This window comes from Athalia rosae, chromosome 6 (assembly GCF_917208135.1).
Source record: "Athalia rosae chromosome 6, iyAthRosa1.1, whole genome shotgun sequence".
Lineage (NCBI taxonomy): Eukaryota > Metazoa > Arthropoda > Insecta > Hymenoptera > Athaliidae > Athalia > Athalia rosae.
In genome coordinates, this window is record NC_064031.1 from 11,364,384 (window position 1) to 11,378,715 (window position 14,332).

At 44.6% G+C, this 14,332-nt stretch overlaps 3 protein-coding genes across 3 annotated transcripts; all 3 read left to right on the forward strand.

Annotated features, from left to right (window-relative positions):
* The first annotated feature begins 437 nt into the window (after positions 1–437).
* LOC105682977 (pro-resilin-like) lies at positions 438–3,895 on the forward strand. Its single transcript, XM_012395241.3, has 3 exons — positions 438–661; positions 2,266–2,388; positions 2,522–3,895. Exons 1-3 carry the CDS (start codon positions 596–598, stop codon positions 2,786–2,788), a joined length of 456 nt encoding a protein of 151 aa, XP_012250664.2. The 5' UTR covers positions 438–595; the 3' UTR covers positions 2,789–3,895.
* Positions 3,896–5,745: 1,850 nt separating this feature from the next.
* Positions 5,746–9,280, forward strand: LOC110116814. The gene is made up of 5 exons (XM_048657614.1): positions 5,746–6,335; positions 6,411–6,670; positions 6,740–6,808; positions 7,095–7,184; positions 7,258–9,280. Exons 1-5 carry the CDS (start codon positions 6,050–6,052, stop codon positions 7,306–7,308), a joined length of 756 nt encoding a protein of 251 aa, XP_048513571.1. The 5' UTR covers positions 5,746–6,049; the 3' UTR covers positions 7,309–9,280.
* A 1,940-nt stretch (positions 9,281–11,220) lies between these two features.
* On the forward strand, positions 11,221–12,477 carry LOC105682976 (pro-resilin-like). Its single transcript, XM_012395240.3, has 3 exons — positions 11,221–11,531; positions 11,707–11,946; positions 12,039–12,477. Exons 1-3 carry the CDS (start codon positions 11,523–11,525, stop codon positions 12,297–12,299), a joined length of 510 nt encoding a protein of 169 aa, XP_012250663.2. The 5' UTR covers positions 11,221–11,522; the 3' UTR covers positions 12,300–12,477.
* The last annotated feature ends 1,855 nt before the right edge of the window (positions 12,478–14,332 follow it).

A 14,332-nucleotide genomic window follows, 5' to 3' on the forward strand; every position in this document is an offset into this window, starting at 1 on the left:
CGGAATGAATATCATTTGCGACTTTTTTCTTTCCCTTTTTTTTTTTTCTTTTTTCTCTGCTTCTTCTCTTCTATTCCCAGTTACCCAGCAATGCACGAGACACGAAGGGGATGCATGCGCTCCTCGATACGGAGAAAGGAGAATCGTACCGGCCGGCACGCGAGAGCGAGAGATCGTCCCGTCGACGGTAAAACTGTAACGAGAATTATTCTTCAATGAGTAACTGACATAAGTAAACCGCAGCGGCGACTCGTAGGGATCGAAAGTAAGAGTAAAGTAACTCGGGAGAGGAGTCGGCAAATATACACGTATTGTACGTATACTTATAGGCGTGCATGACAGGAGAGGAGTAAGAGTAACAGGAACATCTTGAAAGATGCGCGCCGCCGCACTGATGCACGTAATCGATTGCACCGTGCTGCAGTGCAGCAGCAGAAGTAGCAACAGCATGAAATCAGACTGTGTTGGGTTTTATCGTTCACGTTTTACGTAATCGTTCCCTCACGTGTGCAACCCAAACGAACCGCGCGTCTGCCCCCGGTACGACGCCGCGTATCTGTCGGTCTTCCGGTAACCGACGACGAGACGACACATTATGTTCCAAAGATGGATCAGAAATAATCCCACGGGGAAAGAGAGTGGCGGCTACTCATTACCATCGGTGAGATGTGGTAAAAAAAAAAATGAAATGAAAAAATGAAATGAAAAAATCTTTTGGGAGTCAAAGATTTGTAGAATTTACTTTTAAGATTGTTCGTGATAAAGCTATATACATAGGTATAGAACGGCGCTGTCTTGGCGACGACTTCATGCCGAGCTATGGGGGATCTGCGGTTTTATTATTAAATATAATTACCGTGATGCATACCGTATTTTCCAAATTACTGTGTTCCCGGGTCTGTTTCATTGCACTCGGTTACTCAGTCGCCGAGTATAAAAGGTGACGACGTTTTGTTAGCTCATCTTAGTTCCGTCGAGGAACGTCTCACCGTTACCTGGATAGTGAAGTAAAATCCGAGAATCGTACGGATCATAAGAGGGATAGAACTGAAAACAGAGGCGAAAATACACATTCAATACCGCGATGTTAAAAAAGGTTGGTGCAAAGTAAAACGAATCGAGGTATCAATTTTTAATCGTACGCCGTCGTTGGCGCCGCTGTACACGTACGTAACGTTGTTTGCTGTTTTCGGGAATTAAAACTTTTTCCTTTTGCAAACGGCGGGCTTGAGGGGGATCGGGAAATGGGAGGTCGGAGGGTGGAGGTTGGAGGGTGGAGCGAGAAAGAATTGGTCTGAGAAAAGCTGAAACAAGTGTTTATCTTATCGCTTTACCGCCGAACGGCCCCAGCGAGTCTTAAAGCAGAGGTGAAGGTATATTATTCGTGCGGTCGTATATACATATATATTCAGCGCAGCGCAGCGCAATTTCCATTTTAGTTTTCGCCTTCTCGATCCTTATATTTTATTCAGTAACGCGCTTGGCTTGGCGACAACTCAAATAATTTGCAAATACTTAACCGACGGATGCGATTCATCTACATACCCATACCAGAGAGAATCTCAGAGAGCCAAAGGTACTCGATCTCATCCACGATTCACAGCCGCACTTCTTACCCACCCTCGTATTACGTGTATTTTCATTCGACGCAACTTCAGAAAATTCACGGAACACCCGGTGAATAATTAACTGCTCACCTCACTCGAAAAATTTCACCCACCTCCGTCTCACTCGATTCGACGGGTGAAATTTTCTACAACGGGTGGAATCGTACGTTTCGAATCGCATCTGTTCACGCTATGTACGCTGCTGTACGTGCGATCAAGAGCGTAATCCTTTGCGTGTGTAACCAAGAAAATTGGGGCGAAAAAAGAGAAAATCATTAAACCATACCGCGATCCGCACAACCCCCCCGCCCGTCAGGAACCAGCTGCCGAGTGTCGTTGAGTTTTTTTCAATTTTCTCGCGGAATTTCAAACGGAAATTCAGAGCGATTAACTCTCAGGCTATCGCGTCACATACCGGTGGGGATATGTGGCGAAGGAAATAAGGGACGAACTGAAAAAAGAGCATTCGAAAGTTATTCAAGTAATCGAGTGTACAGAAAAGCGACTCGCGATTGACCCGAAAGAAGCGTGGGTGATGCAATCATTTTTCGGGGCGTCTCATGGCGCAGAAAACCCGCCTCGTTTTGCTTCGAAAATATTTTTGTCGCCGAATATCTTACCAACGATATTGAGCGGGTTGGTTTTAATGATTTTTCAGACGATTCTCTTGTTGACGATTCTGGGGACAGTCCTAGGAGATCCCCAAGGAGCGGCGTACCTACCACCGACTGGAAATCCGGGTGGCAGACCCGCCTCGGGGCATCCGGATGATTGGGCTGGTGTATGTGGATATATTACGTGTGTCATATTCAAACGAGAATGGAGATGAAAATCTCAGCCCCGAAATTCATTCGATTCTCGACTCGACGTTTATCGAGCCGAAACGAAAATTAATGAAATCATTGAATTCTCAGGACCCAGCGAACTACGAATTTTCGTACGAGGTGCAGGACGCGGCGTCCGGTCTGGATTTCGGTCATAGAGAAATGCGCAAGGACGAAGAGGCCACCGGAACTTATCACGTCCTCCTACCGGACGGAAGGACTCAGATAGTCGACTACGTAGCCGACGGAGGAGGATACCGACCGATGGTTCGTTACGAGGGTACAGCCTCTTTTCCTGCCCCTTCACCAGGAGGAGGAGGAGGTCCCGGCGGTAGTAACGAAGGATACAGATACTGAACAATATTGAAGAATAATAAGTTATCGATTACCATATCCGATACGAAACCGGTGTCACATGATATTCTCACGCCAGTATTGCATTTGAAAAAAACGAAAAAAACGAAAAAAAAACGGTAAAGCGTAGCAAACAAAAAAGAAAAAAGTTATTACAATATGTATGTAAATATATACCTTATATAAAATTATCGACTTACCGCCAAAACCATATGTCACAGGTACGTACGTACGTACACGTATACCACCCATACGCCGTACGGTTGCCGAGACTATTTCACGTACCGATTGAACGTTATGCAAATTTTCTAGCTTTATTTCCTAATCGCGGACGTAATATTACCGGCAATGAGAAATCTCGTGTATCACAAAATAACAAGGGTTGGTATACATAAATATACATGGCTATTCAGTTACGTGTATATACACACAATACCGTAATATACGTCACCGATTCTTATTGTGAGTCAAGTTAAGCGGAACAAATTTCATCCGAGCTTTGCACGCCATTATATCGTTTCACTAACAAATTACGTCTATACTCGGTGCACGGTGAGTATAGTGGCAGCTCAACGGTATCCGCGGATACCTCAGATATCCACGAGGTCGTCAGACTTGAAAATTACCCTAATATCCTGGCTATAAATTATCGCTGTCGCTCATCGTCGTCGTTATTATCGACATTATATTGTTACCGCCGTTTCTGTACTCGTTTTTATCATAAGCCTTATAGTATTAATATTATTATTATTATCGTCACGATCGTCATTATTGTTTCGTGCTTACATATAATTGTTGATTTGATACATATATATCTATATATACATATATATAAACACATATGTTTGTGAAAATGTAACGAACGTGAGAGAAATGGAAGAGAAAATATACGTGCGAGCTATTTCCGATAACAAAAGATTTTCTTCGTCATTGAGAAAAGGAAATGAAAGGCTAATATGTACCGATAATTAGTTCTGTGATAGCAGTTACACGCGAGTTTCAGGAAAATCCTGAAACTTTTTTTTCACACCCATGACGTGGAGTTGTAGGTCTTGAATTTTTCATACTCTCCTACGACCCCGACTTGCATCTTTCATTGAACTCACAAGATCCAATTCTACTGCCCAAAAGACAATGTTCATTAACCCCTCGATGAGCTCGAAAAGGAAAAATAAAGTCCTGGAAGTTTAGTCTTCGCCACTTTTTTTATTCCGACACGGTCAAGCCCCGTGTCCCTCAAATATCGGATGGTCAAGATTTTCGCGAAGCGGTATTTCCGCTGCATTCGACCATCGAGTTTCGTTTTTTCTTTCTTTTTTTTTTTTTTGCACTCTTAGTCACTTCTCTTTCCTCTGAAATTCCATCTCAGGTGCAACGAAGATTATAGGTCAGTCATGGGTAATGGACTTTTGAAGGAAGAAAATTATTTTCTCAGACAAGAAATCGAAGAATCTTGAGCAATGGAAATTCACGGATGCTTCGTGCAACAATTTTATTTTCTCCACATTTCGAAGATGAGATGAAAATTGGCGAAAAATTTGCATGGATTCGTGGGTGCGGATGAGGTATGCGAAAATATCGCGTACACCCAGTGGGTAGACGGTGCGAAGATGCGACCTTGCGACCAACGAGTTATCCGGGATTGATTGATGGACCAGCTGCACAGGGATGACGTTGCCGTCGTGCAGCTAGAGCTTCACAAAGCCTGGTTTTCACTAGTTTCCGTTCGCCTACACACCTGGATCGATGAATAGACGAATGGCTCGACAAAAGAGGTGCAAGATAATATATCTGCAGGCTTCGTTCTAGATTAATCGATGTTCCTACAGAGGAATACCCACACGTACGCAATAGGCGAGCAACAACATCGCGTGCAAAAGTAATCGGCGTATGAATTGTAACGTAAAAGTCCCGTTTATTATTGCTCGTTGTTCGTCACGAGATCAGCGGCAAAGGGATCGAATTTATCGCGGCGCACTTAATTATTTTTTTTTCCTTTTTTCTCTCTCCCCCTCGATTCTCACGACGACCTTCGTTCGACCGTACGATTGCCACCGATTTTAATTAACGCGAAACTGTAAAATAATTCACAAAATATCAACGCGCAACCGAGTGAAAAATTCGACCCACACGTATTTCGTCGTATTCGATGGAGCTTTAATTCAAATTATTTGAAATTACTAAAGTAGAAACGGAAAAGTAGATTTCAGATCTACGTGTTTCTACCCCGAGGGGGTTGAAAAAAATCTAAACAGACAAACAAGAATGCGATGAAAAAAAAATTGAAAAAAAAAAAAATTTGAAACGAAAAACAAACACGAGAAGAGAGTGGAAAAAAATGTAACGGAAGAACGTCGATATTTTATGCGCCAAGGACTAATTACTAATGCACGAGGCTGACATGCCAGCGGGGTAAAGGATACGTTTGAAACGAACCCGCTGCGGAGTTGCAGAAATTTTTAACATCGGTAACGTCGTTATTATTCAGGAATAAGACCTGACTGAGAGTGACATCCGTGCTTTTTACTTCCGTAGTTACTCTTTGCCGACCTGAGCGGAGCGCTACGGTGAAACTGAAGGAGATGAATTTATTGAATCCAAATGACGTACTCGAGGAGAGCTGGCTTTTATTTTTCCTCACCGGACTCTCGGGCAAGTAATAATTCGACTCCATCCAAAAGGGAAATAATTGTCCAAATTATTTTACCCGAATCAAATCCACACCGCACACTTTTTCATCGCTTACGGACGTGTACGTAAGGCAAATACGCCGAACGACGCGTTTATCACGCCCCAAAAATATCCCCTTAATGCAACTCGGAATAAGCGAGAAAATTGAAATACGCCAAAAAAAAAAAAAGTATCGGACTTGAAAATCTCCTCGTTCTTTTTTATCCTATTTTATTTTCGCACGAAAATGTAAAAAAAAAAATTTCCGCTCTTCATTCAGGACTCGGAGTCAAGTGGGCGTACAGTCATCGCGGTTGCATCGGTTGGTCTTACTCGTGTCTCCTGATCGCGTTGTATTACGTCCTGTTTTTCTCAACCAGGGAATGGTCCTGGAGTTACTACGATTCCTTTCGGGAGGGAATATTCTACTTTGAGAACCAAAAGCTCAGGAGCTGCATCCACCTGCTTGCGGTTCCGGCTCTACTCATTGCCAGCGTAACGAGGAACTCGGCGGATTTGCTGGTGTACAAAAAGCTCGAGAACATCGACCGAAATTTATCGTATCTGAATTCTCCCGTCGACCACAAGCTGCTGATGCGACGAGAGACCGGCAGCTTGTGCATCTACGTCTTCGTCGTTCTTGCGATTAATCTATTAACGTATTTTGCCACCGTTACCGCAGACTGCGGTCCCCTGTTCGACTTCACCTGGATTTTGAACCACTTCCCCACCTTCGCGGAGGCCCTTGTCCTCGCGGGGTTTCTCACACCGCTTAGAAAAATCCAGGAAAGATTCTCCAAGGCGAATGAAATAATCCTGAAATCTTTGACACCGGGAAAAATCAGCGTCATACTATTGCGGTCGATAAACGTCAACGACGGTGAGTCTGTGCGAATACCCGATGGGGAATCGTCGAATAATTTTTTATCGATTCATTCGTTTTCACGCTCGGCAGCTCTCCGACTGAGGCTGGCCAGGCGCGTTCATCACCAACTGCACGACGCCGCGCAACTCCTCAACGAGTCCTACGGTCCCAGACTGCTGTTGATTTTTCTCATGACTTTTTTCTCGATTCTTTTTCATCTACGAAGTGCCCTCGGTCTTGTTGAAATTACGATCGCCAGGTTGGACATCGCGCTTCACTTCGCATGGATCTGCTTCGACGTAGCGAAATATTTACACGTGGCCAGCGTGTGTCGCGACACGGTGAAAGAAGTGAGGATTTTCGAGTCTCTACTTTATTTACGGAGATAATTGTTAATATTCGCCGGTTTATTTTCACAGTCAAAAACGGCCGAGGAATTTTTCATCGAAGCTTCCGTATCGGGGGAAACTAATGGCCTGAACGACGAGGTTCGTGTAACGAATATATAAATAATGGGAATAATATTACAGGAGGTCAACCTGGGAGAGATAAAAATACTTCGTTCGGACGATTATTATTTGGGGGTAAAGTGGTATTGGTGTAATTAATTATCATTACTTTAAAGCGCCCCAATAGTGCCGAATCGTATAAACGAATCTCGATGAAATTCAACGATATCATACCACACCGTGGGGAAATTCAAAAAAATCGACTACAGCTTCTTAAAGATCGTTGAGTAACGAAAGAATAAATTGACGATATTTTATATTCTAGATAAAGGCATTCTCTCGCCAGCTAATGAATCAAAAATTGAAGTTCACGATATGCGGCATCGTCTCGATTGACTTTCCAAAAAGGATGATGGTGAGATCGATTATTGATTCTTTGATTAAGAAAATTGAATAATCACCTCAATCCTCGCATCCTTTATTTTCAGATTTACACATTGATCCTGATCTACTTTTTTCCCTTCGTTCGAACGGTGTAAAATTTTGAGAGACACGTAGAGCGAAACCGACCTGCACAGACTTATAATTACAACATTTATTCTACATCAATGTAAGAAATGACTTGCCCACGCCAAAATCTGATCGCCCATCACTTCGTTTTGTTCGATTCATCACCGATTATGCCGCAACCGTATCTACGGTGCGTCGGAATCCGAGCTCTAAATTATACCGCAACGATCCGTTCGCAAAGTTACAAAATAAGAATGAAAAATAGTCCAGAGAAAAAGAAAGAAAGAAAAAAGATCATCTAAGTAGTTTTGCACTCGCCGTAACGTATCAGTGAAAGTGTATACATAAATCATCGGCGCAGGATGTGGTATAGCTAGGATTTAAAAATGAAACCGGAAAATACGAATATCTGAATTTTCTTAATCCCCTTATTTTTCTCATGCATCCGTGCGCTTTTTACGTTATTTTAGTATCGTGCGCGTAAGCAGCTAATTCGAATTACGTCGGTGTACATCATGTACATTTCAGGGCGCAGTTTGATGTGGATATATTCACAGTACATTATAACCGTGCAGAGATTAATTCAGTAAAATACGAAACGCGCTGAGGTCTTCTTACGACGACGCTAAAAATGGACGAGGCGAATGGATGCTGCGCACCATCTTTCATCCAATTAGCCTACACATGACGGCGGCACCGGTACATACCTGTGCATATATATATATATATATACCTACCTATATAACTTGTACGAATATACAGAACTCTTGTGCCATATTACAACGCACCGATCTATTTACACGGGGCAAGGTCTTTTTTGCGCAACTGAAATGAAACGCGTCTTTTAACGTACACCTATACGTACACTTTTGAAATAATACCCACGTTTGTAGATAACTATGAAAGTATATATGTAATACATAAGTACGTAGGTAAGTCGCTCGCCTCCTCCGCTTTCGCGAGATTCCATCCGATCTCCCGCGTCCACGTACGCACGTGGCCAGAGATGATTTACACGATTCGCATTCAGCGTTACGCGCGTACGTACGCAACGCAAAAATGATTGACGTTATCGAAAGCTCGCCCCCATCGACGCAACGTAACACCGCCGGAGGATCGCCAGATGTTTCTGGATAACGAGGAGTTGGCGAATAACGCGGGGATGACGACTGTGCGAGTCAAGGCAAGGTGATACGTGCGTCAACCGGAACCACCGGCAAAAGCTTCGCTATCTAGGTTGTTTCTATATTAGGAAAGTAGGCAGCGATCGAAACGATGAGTTTTTCATCCGTACCGAGGTCACGGGCCCGCGTTGGATCCTTGGCCAGCCGGTTGAGGAGACGACGCACGGCAATCGCGTACGCGTCGAGGCGAGAAACCACCCTGTGTAAATAAAAAAGAAAATGGACTTCGTTCGCCTCTGTATCCCGAAGATCGCGTCTAAGTAGGTAAGTATGTGAAATGGAAAGTGGATGGACCCCACCGGTGATTCGTAGCCTCCGGTTTCTCAATCGTCAATGAAAACGAGCCCCCGACTCCGACGCTGTTTTGAGTTCAACTTTCGACGTTCGCTGATCAAAGAAAAACCAATGATGCGCCACTTCGTTCCCGCGTGAATATTTTATCGACGAATACCGCCGGGGCTGCTTGCGTGTGTGCCCGAATTTTCCTTACCGCGAACTGTATAATGAAGCGAGAAGAAAAGAAGAGACGAAAAAGTCCTGTAATCGGATGAAGGTGGAAAAAGTAATTACGAGGAGGTTTTTTCGAGTCTCGCGCAGTCGGTCGTCGAATGGAGAAATTAAACGACGTACCCGCTTTCTTCGATTTACGTTAAATTTGAAGACCGACCGCGGCGCTAGATGAAATTACGTAACGGATTAATGCCGGCGGCTACATAACGCGTTACATACGAGTTTCCCCATTATACCCACGAGTTGTTCCCGCTGCGGCCGTTGGCTTCCACTTCTGCCGCGGTGTCAAGAAAAACGAGAAAACAAATAAAATAAAATGGAATAAAATAAAATAAAATAAAATAAATTGACTGAAATGAATTGAAATAGTTCCGTGATAATGGAGTTTTGCGCCTTCCAATTGCAGCGGCATATAATTTGCAACAGTGTTGGTATAACGTGGCTCACGGTGGTACACTGTACGTCTATCTCTACGCCTAGCAGGGAGAGCGGCGACGGGGTCAACGTGTTTTCATTGTGCACGGAATGCAGCAACTCCGTTTCATCCAATGGATACCCTACCGGCTGCGCCTCCGGACCACGGTCCAGATCACCACCATCGGTGTCCTGATGTTGGTATCGCAAGAGATGAGAAAGAAAAAAAATAAATAAATAAATAAAAACTGGTGAATTCGCACGGATTTTCCCGGCGCCATCGCCACTTCGACCAAGGGCAAATATATCGGGTACGTGTGATATCGCGCGTCGCACAAGTTCAGCCGCGACACGAAACGCACGTGCGTTAGTTTCGATGCGGCAGACGCAACGCGTCGCCTTCTGTTCCCCTCGTAATTACAATGACGCAGTTAGCGAGCACCAGATCAGCCAAATTCAGCCATCCGCCGTACTCACATTTGCATTTCTACCGGGGCGCGCACACACAGCGAACGTTGTACGGGCAGCCGGGTAATAGGAGGAAATAATATATTCATGAGCAAAGCTGCATTCCATATGAAAATCTACCTGTAGATATGCAGATACACAATTGTCAATACAGATATACGCTTTGCATAACTCATCAAACTGGGGGATATATGTATGTATATGACCCGCGCGAAACCATAACCGATGGTAATTTTCATCGACGCGCGTCTCGAGAACCGGCGCAAAACTTACCGATGTCCATCAATCAATTCTCGCCGCTCGCTTTGGTCTTTCGATAATTCGTTAACCTGCGGGTCCGAGCCATCTGGAGCGAATCGGTTGAAATATTTCGCAACACGAAATTCAAATCACTCATACGAACGTGTTGCTGTCGTCCGTACGAAGAAATCGTCGAACGTCATCATCGACCACGACGTTGAAAAGTGAATATTTTCGAGACGCTCCCGACTCAACGTACTTCGTACAAACGATTCCGGATACTCGCTAGCGAGTTTGATCAAGGGGGTAGCAGTGCGTTGAATTAGCGAGTTCGCAGAGCGCCGCGGCCAGGGGTGAGTTCAGCCGTTTCGCTCCGATGAATTCGGATGCGAGAGGAGAGTCGGTGAGGCACGCGCGCACAGCTCAGACGTTAAAACCTCGACCGTGCCCTTTGAGTCGAGTTCCGAAGACGTATAAGGGAGTTTCGAGCTGAATAAAGTCTGCTCGGAACAAGAAGAGAAATATCTTGTGACGAGGTGCACGAGATGAAGCAGCCCGAGAGACAAACTTCGTATGCAACCGACGTTGCGCAGCCACTCTCGCACAGTAATCAAGATTACGCCTCTCTCCACCCGTCCGCGTAAACTCCGCGCGCGTTTCCTCAATTAAAATTTTACAGCTCCCACGGATTAAAACGGATCAAAGCCGCAAGATGTCCGCAAGAATTCGCCCCACCCCCTCGTACGTTTCCGAATATTAAACACGTGGCGTTACGCTCCCGCCTCGCGCGATGTCCCATCGAGCCAACGGAGCGAGTGAAATTTGAAAAATATTTTTTTCATCGCACGATCGATTCTGCCGCGAAAAATTGGTAGCGAGGCGAGAGCGTAGATTTTACCGGAGACGAACGCTAACTACTTTGTTCAACGATGTTCGCTTTTCACGTGTGTGGTTCGCCGTGTCGTTGCAAATCGCGAACACTGTACGTGTGTCTGTGTCTCTGTGTCTATGCGTCTGTGTGGATGACGAACAAAAGGATCGAATGCGGATGAGACGACGCGACGGAGGGTCGTTCGTTGGGAGGTTCATCACGCAGTTCTGTCGCAACGACCTTGCTCGCAATGCGGTATTATAGGTTTATCGGAGAACGGTAGGATGTACCTAGAGCCTAGAAAAGGTATAAAATCACTCCGAGGCAGTTGCCACCTCGCACATCGCACCGTCTCATCCCCAGGTGCGGATAGTAGAAGAAGCGTTAGAAACCGCAGCGGCTCGTAGGAACGACGCTAAGTTTACATCGTCATTCGAACGAACTGCATATTCCGTATCGTTCGCCGGGAGTCGTCATTTCATCCGAACCGCTGCTCGCGTTAGACGGAAACGTCAGGGAAAAAAAAACAAGGAAAAGTTCCATCCACGCGAACACCATGAGAGCGGTAAGTCATACGCTACCTGATTCCAATTCTTCATTTTTTTCCATCGATTTTCAGCCGGCGTAGAAACAAATGGGAATCGGAATATTCTCCATCCCATTTCGGGATTACAAATCCAATTCGTCCTATTCAATTCACCCGGAATTTGTACACGTACAAATAATCGTTCGGTCAACAGGCCTTCGTAACAACCAGCTGGTTAATTACGTTCCTGACTGTAACAACCGGCAGACCGGAACCACCGGTGAACCAATACCTACCGCCAAATCAACAGTTTACTCCACCGCAAGGAGGATCGATCTTCGCCGAATCGAACGAACCTGCGGGACCCGTAGGAGGAATTCAGTATCTTCCCCCGAACATGAACGACTATCCCGGTTCCCGCGGAGGTCAAGGGTACGACGAGGGCGCGGCCAACGTGAGTTGTGTTACGAATAAACAAGAAACAAAAAATAAATAGGAGTCGAGAAAAATCGAAGGGAACTGAATTTTCGAATTTTACGTTCGCAGGAACCGTCGAGGTACGAGTTCGAGTACTCGGTGAACGACGTGGAGTCGGGTAACGATTTTGGGCACAAGGAGAGCCGCGAGAATAACGTAGCTCGCGGTGTCTATTACGTTTTGTTACCAGACGGTCGTAGACAAACCGTAGAGTACGTAGCCGACGAAAATGGTTTCCGGCCAAAGATGACGTATACGGACGAGGGAAACGGTAGGGGTGGAAGCGGGAATATTAATGGAAACAGAAACGAAGGTGGTTACAACTACTAACACCCATGGTATACGCATAGAAACGTGCGCAAAATTGTGCGACGTTACGATGAAAAGTCGAAAAATTAATTACAATCGTCGAGAGTTAGTTGTTTTGTTTTTTTTTTTCTCTAAGATTCTATAATCACTAAGCTACGCAAATGTATAATTTAATTTTTTTGATAAGAAACAATTCACATATCAGACACGCATACTGATTTCTTTCCCCTATCACTTCTCTCTGTTTTTTTTGACTTCCTCTTCGTATCCGTTACTCCGTTCATTCGATTTGGTTAGGAGGTCTAATTTTATGAGAGATTGAAACACGAGTTGGTAAAATTGCGATGAAACTTGGAAAGAATAGGATGATGAACTCCGCGCCGGTTGTCACACCGCGCAGTCGAAACTTTCACGGTTCTCTCGGCGACTCTGCACCATCAAGAGCGCCGAGGGTATGAATCTAATTTTATTTTAATTGAAGTTGATTTAATTTTCATTTCTAAAAGTCAGGACGTTGTCTCTACGAGTAAGGTGTATTACCGAGATGGCTGATGCGTCCACACTGGCCTCAATTTTCGCCGAGAAGAATCACATCTTTCACACCTTTGATATAATCATCAACACCCTAAGAATTTGGATCGACGATTTGAAAATCCTTCCACAATTCAAAGTCCTCCGTGTAGCGAATCTGATGGAAAACAAAAAAAAAAAAAATCGCCGACGAGGTTTTGATATCGGAATAAATGAATTGTGTGATAGATGAATAATTCCCACTCTGAAATAATGATAAAACTGAGAATCGAGTTCCGAGTTATCGGATCGATGGGAATATCATACGCGATACACCGTGTGTAGTAGATAAAATCTGCCGTATTATATACTACGAAGTAGACGGGCAGTTATTTTTCGTTCGTAGAAAAAGCGGCGGGCGTGTTCCACGGTCGCAGATGTTGAAGTTATTCCCTTCCGGGTGAGACTTTTATTTCGGTACGTGCAACACCAAATGGCGTACTATTTCTTCGATTAAATTGCCACCCACTTTTGCTCCGTTTCACCCGCGCGTAGGAACGATCAATTACAATTAAAACCTCCGCGCGGCGGAAGCACCGTGCAACCCGTTTCACCCCGAAGCAAACTTCATTTTTCCTATCGGAAGTTCAGTGACTCCCACTGAATTTTTCGATACTCCGAACCTCTCCTATCGCTCATCAGGCTATACGCCACTTCTCATTCACATCATCCAACGAGTAGGAACGGAGTAGATCCAATTATTTTTTTTCATCTGTCGTTCGATCTCCTTTTTATCCAGCTCCGGTGCCCTTTACCATGTAAAGTATTTTCCTGCACCTGCGGTGTATAAAAGAAAAATGAAAAACGACGATGTTAGACTCGTTAAAAAATCTCAATTAATTTCGGAAAAATATTAGCACTACGCCGTAACTGCCGACAAATCTACGGCATGTGCTTCCCCGTTTTTTTTTTTTTTTTATTTCTATTTTTTGTTCAATCGAAGAAGAAGAAAATTGGGGTTTCTCGTCGAACGTAAGAGTTTTTCACGCAGGCAAAAAGGGCCGACTCGGTTTTGCCTCCGAAGCCTCACGTATAATTCGGGGCGCTGTCCGAAGTGTGGGCCGCGTCGATCGAGCGACTTTCACGCGACGACGTTAACATTTATAATGGTATTTCGGTAGGGAATCATTGGAGTACGGACGGACGGGGTGATTCATTGACGAGCGTTCAATATTTGAAAGTGCTCTGGGAGGATATATGCGGCCAGTGAAACGGAATGAAGAAATTTTTAAGCAAATAAATATTTCATCTGGTGATCTAATCGTGAATTCGTCCATCCCGAATGGCCGCGGGATTACGGCTAACTCTTGGCCTTGCTTCCGATCCCGATGTTACAAATATTGCGTCATCGTACCACACGTCGTACGAGACGACGCGACGGCCAACGTAGGTGAGTTTTATTTCGTCGGGATTTTTATTTTATTTTTTTTTTTTTTCTTTGCACACGGAAAAAATGGCTCACACGAATTCCGGCCCCAATTTTG

Excerpts from the sequence above, each read along its gene's own strand:
- LOC105682976 (XM_012395240.3), top strand. Across the intron at positions 11,947-12,038 it reads ACGACGAGGGCGCGGCCAAC|GAACCGTCGAGGTACGAGTT; the intron begins GTGAGTTGTGTT and ends TTACGTTCGCAG.
- LOC110116814 (XM_048657614.1), top strand. The coding sequence starts at position 6,050 with ATGCGACGAGAGACCGGCAGCTTGTGCATCTACGTCTTCGTCGTTCTT. Across the intron at positions 6,336-6,410 it reads GTCGATAAACGTCAACGACG|CTCTCCGACTGAGGCTGGCC; the intron begins GTGAGTCTGTGC and ends CACGCTCGGCAG. Across the intron at positions 6,671-6,739 it reads GTCGCGACACGGTGAAAGAA|TCAAAAACGGCCGAGGAATT; the intron begins GTGAGGATTTTC and ends TTATTTTCACAG.
- LOC105682977 (XM_012395241.3), top strand. The coding sequence starts at position 596 with ATGTTCCAAAGATGGATCAGAAATAATCCCACGGGGAAAGAGAGTGGC. Across the intron at positions 662-2,265 it reads GCGGCTACTCATTACCATCG|ACGATTCTCTTGTTGACGAT; the intron begins GTGAGATGTGGT and ends ATGATTTTTCAG. Across the intron at positions 2,389-2,521 it reads ATCCGGATGATTGGGCTGGT|GACCCAGCGAACTACGAATT; the intron begins GTATGTGGATAT and ends TTGAATTCTCAG.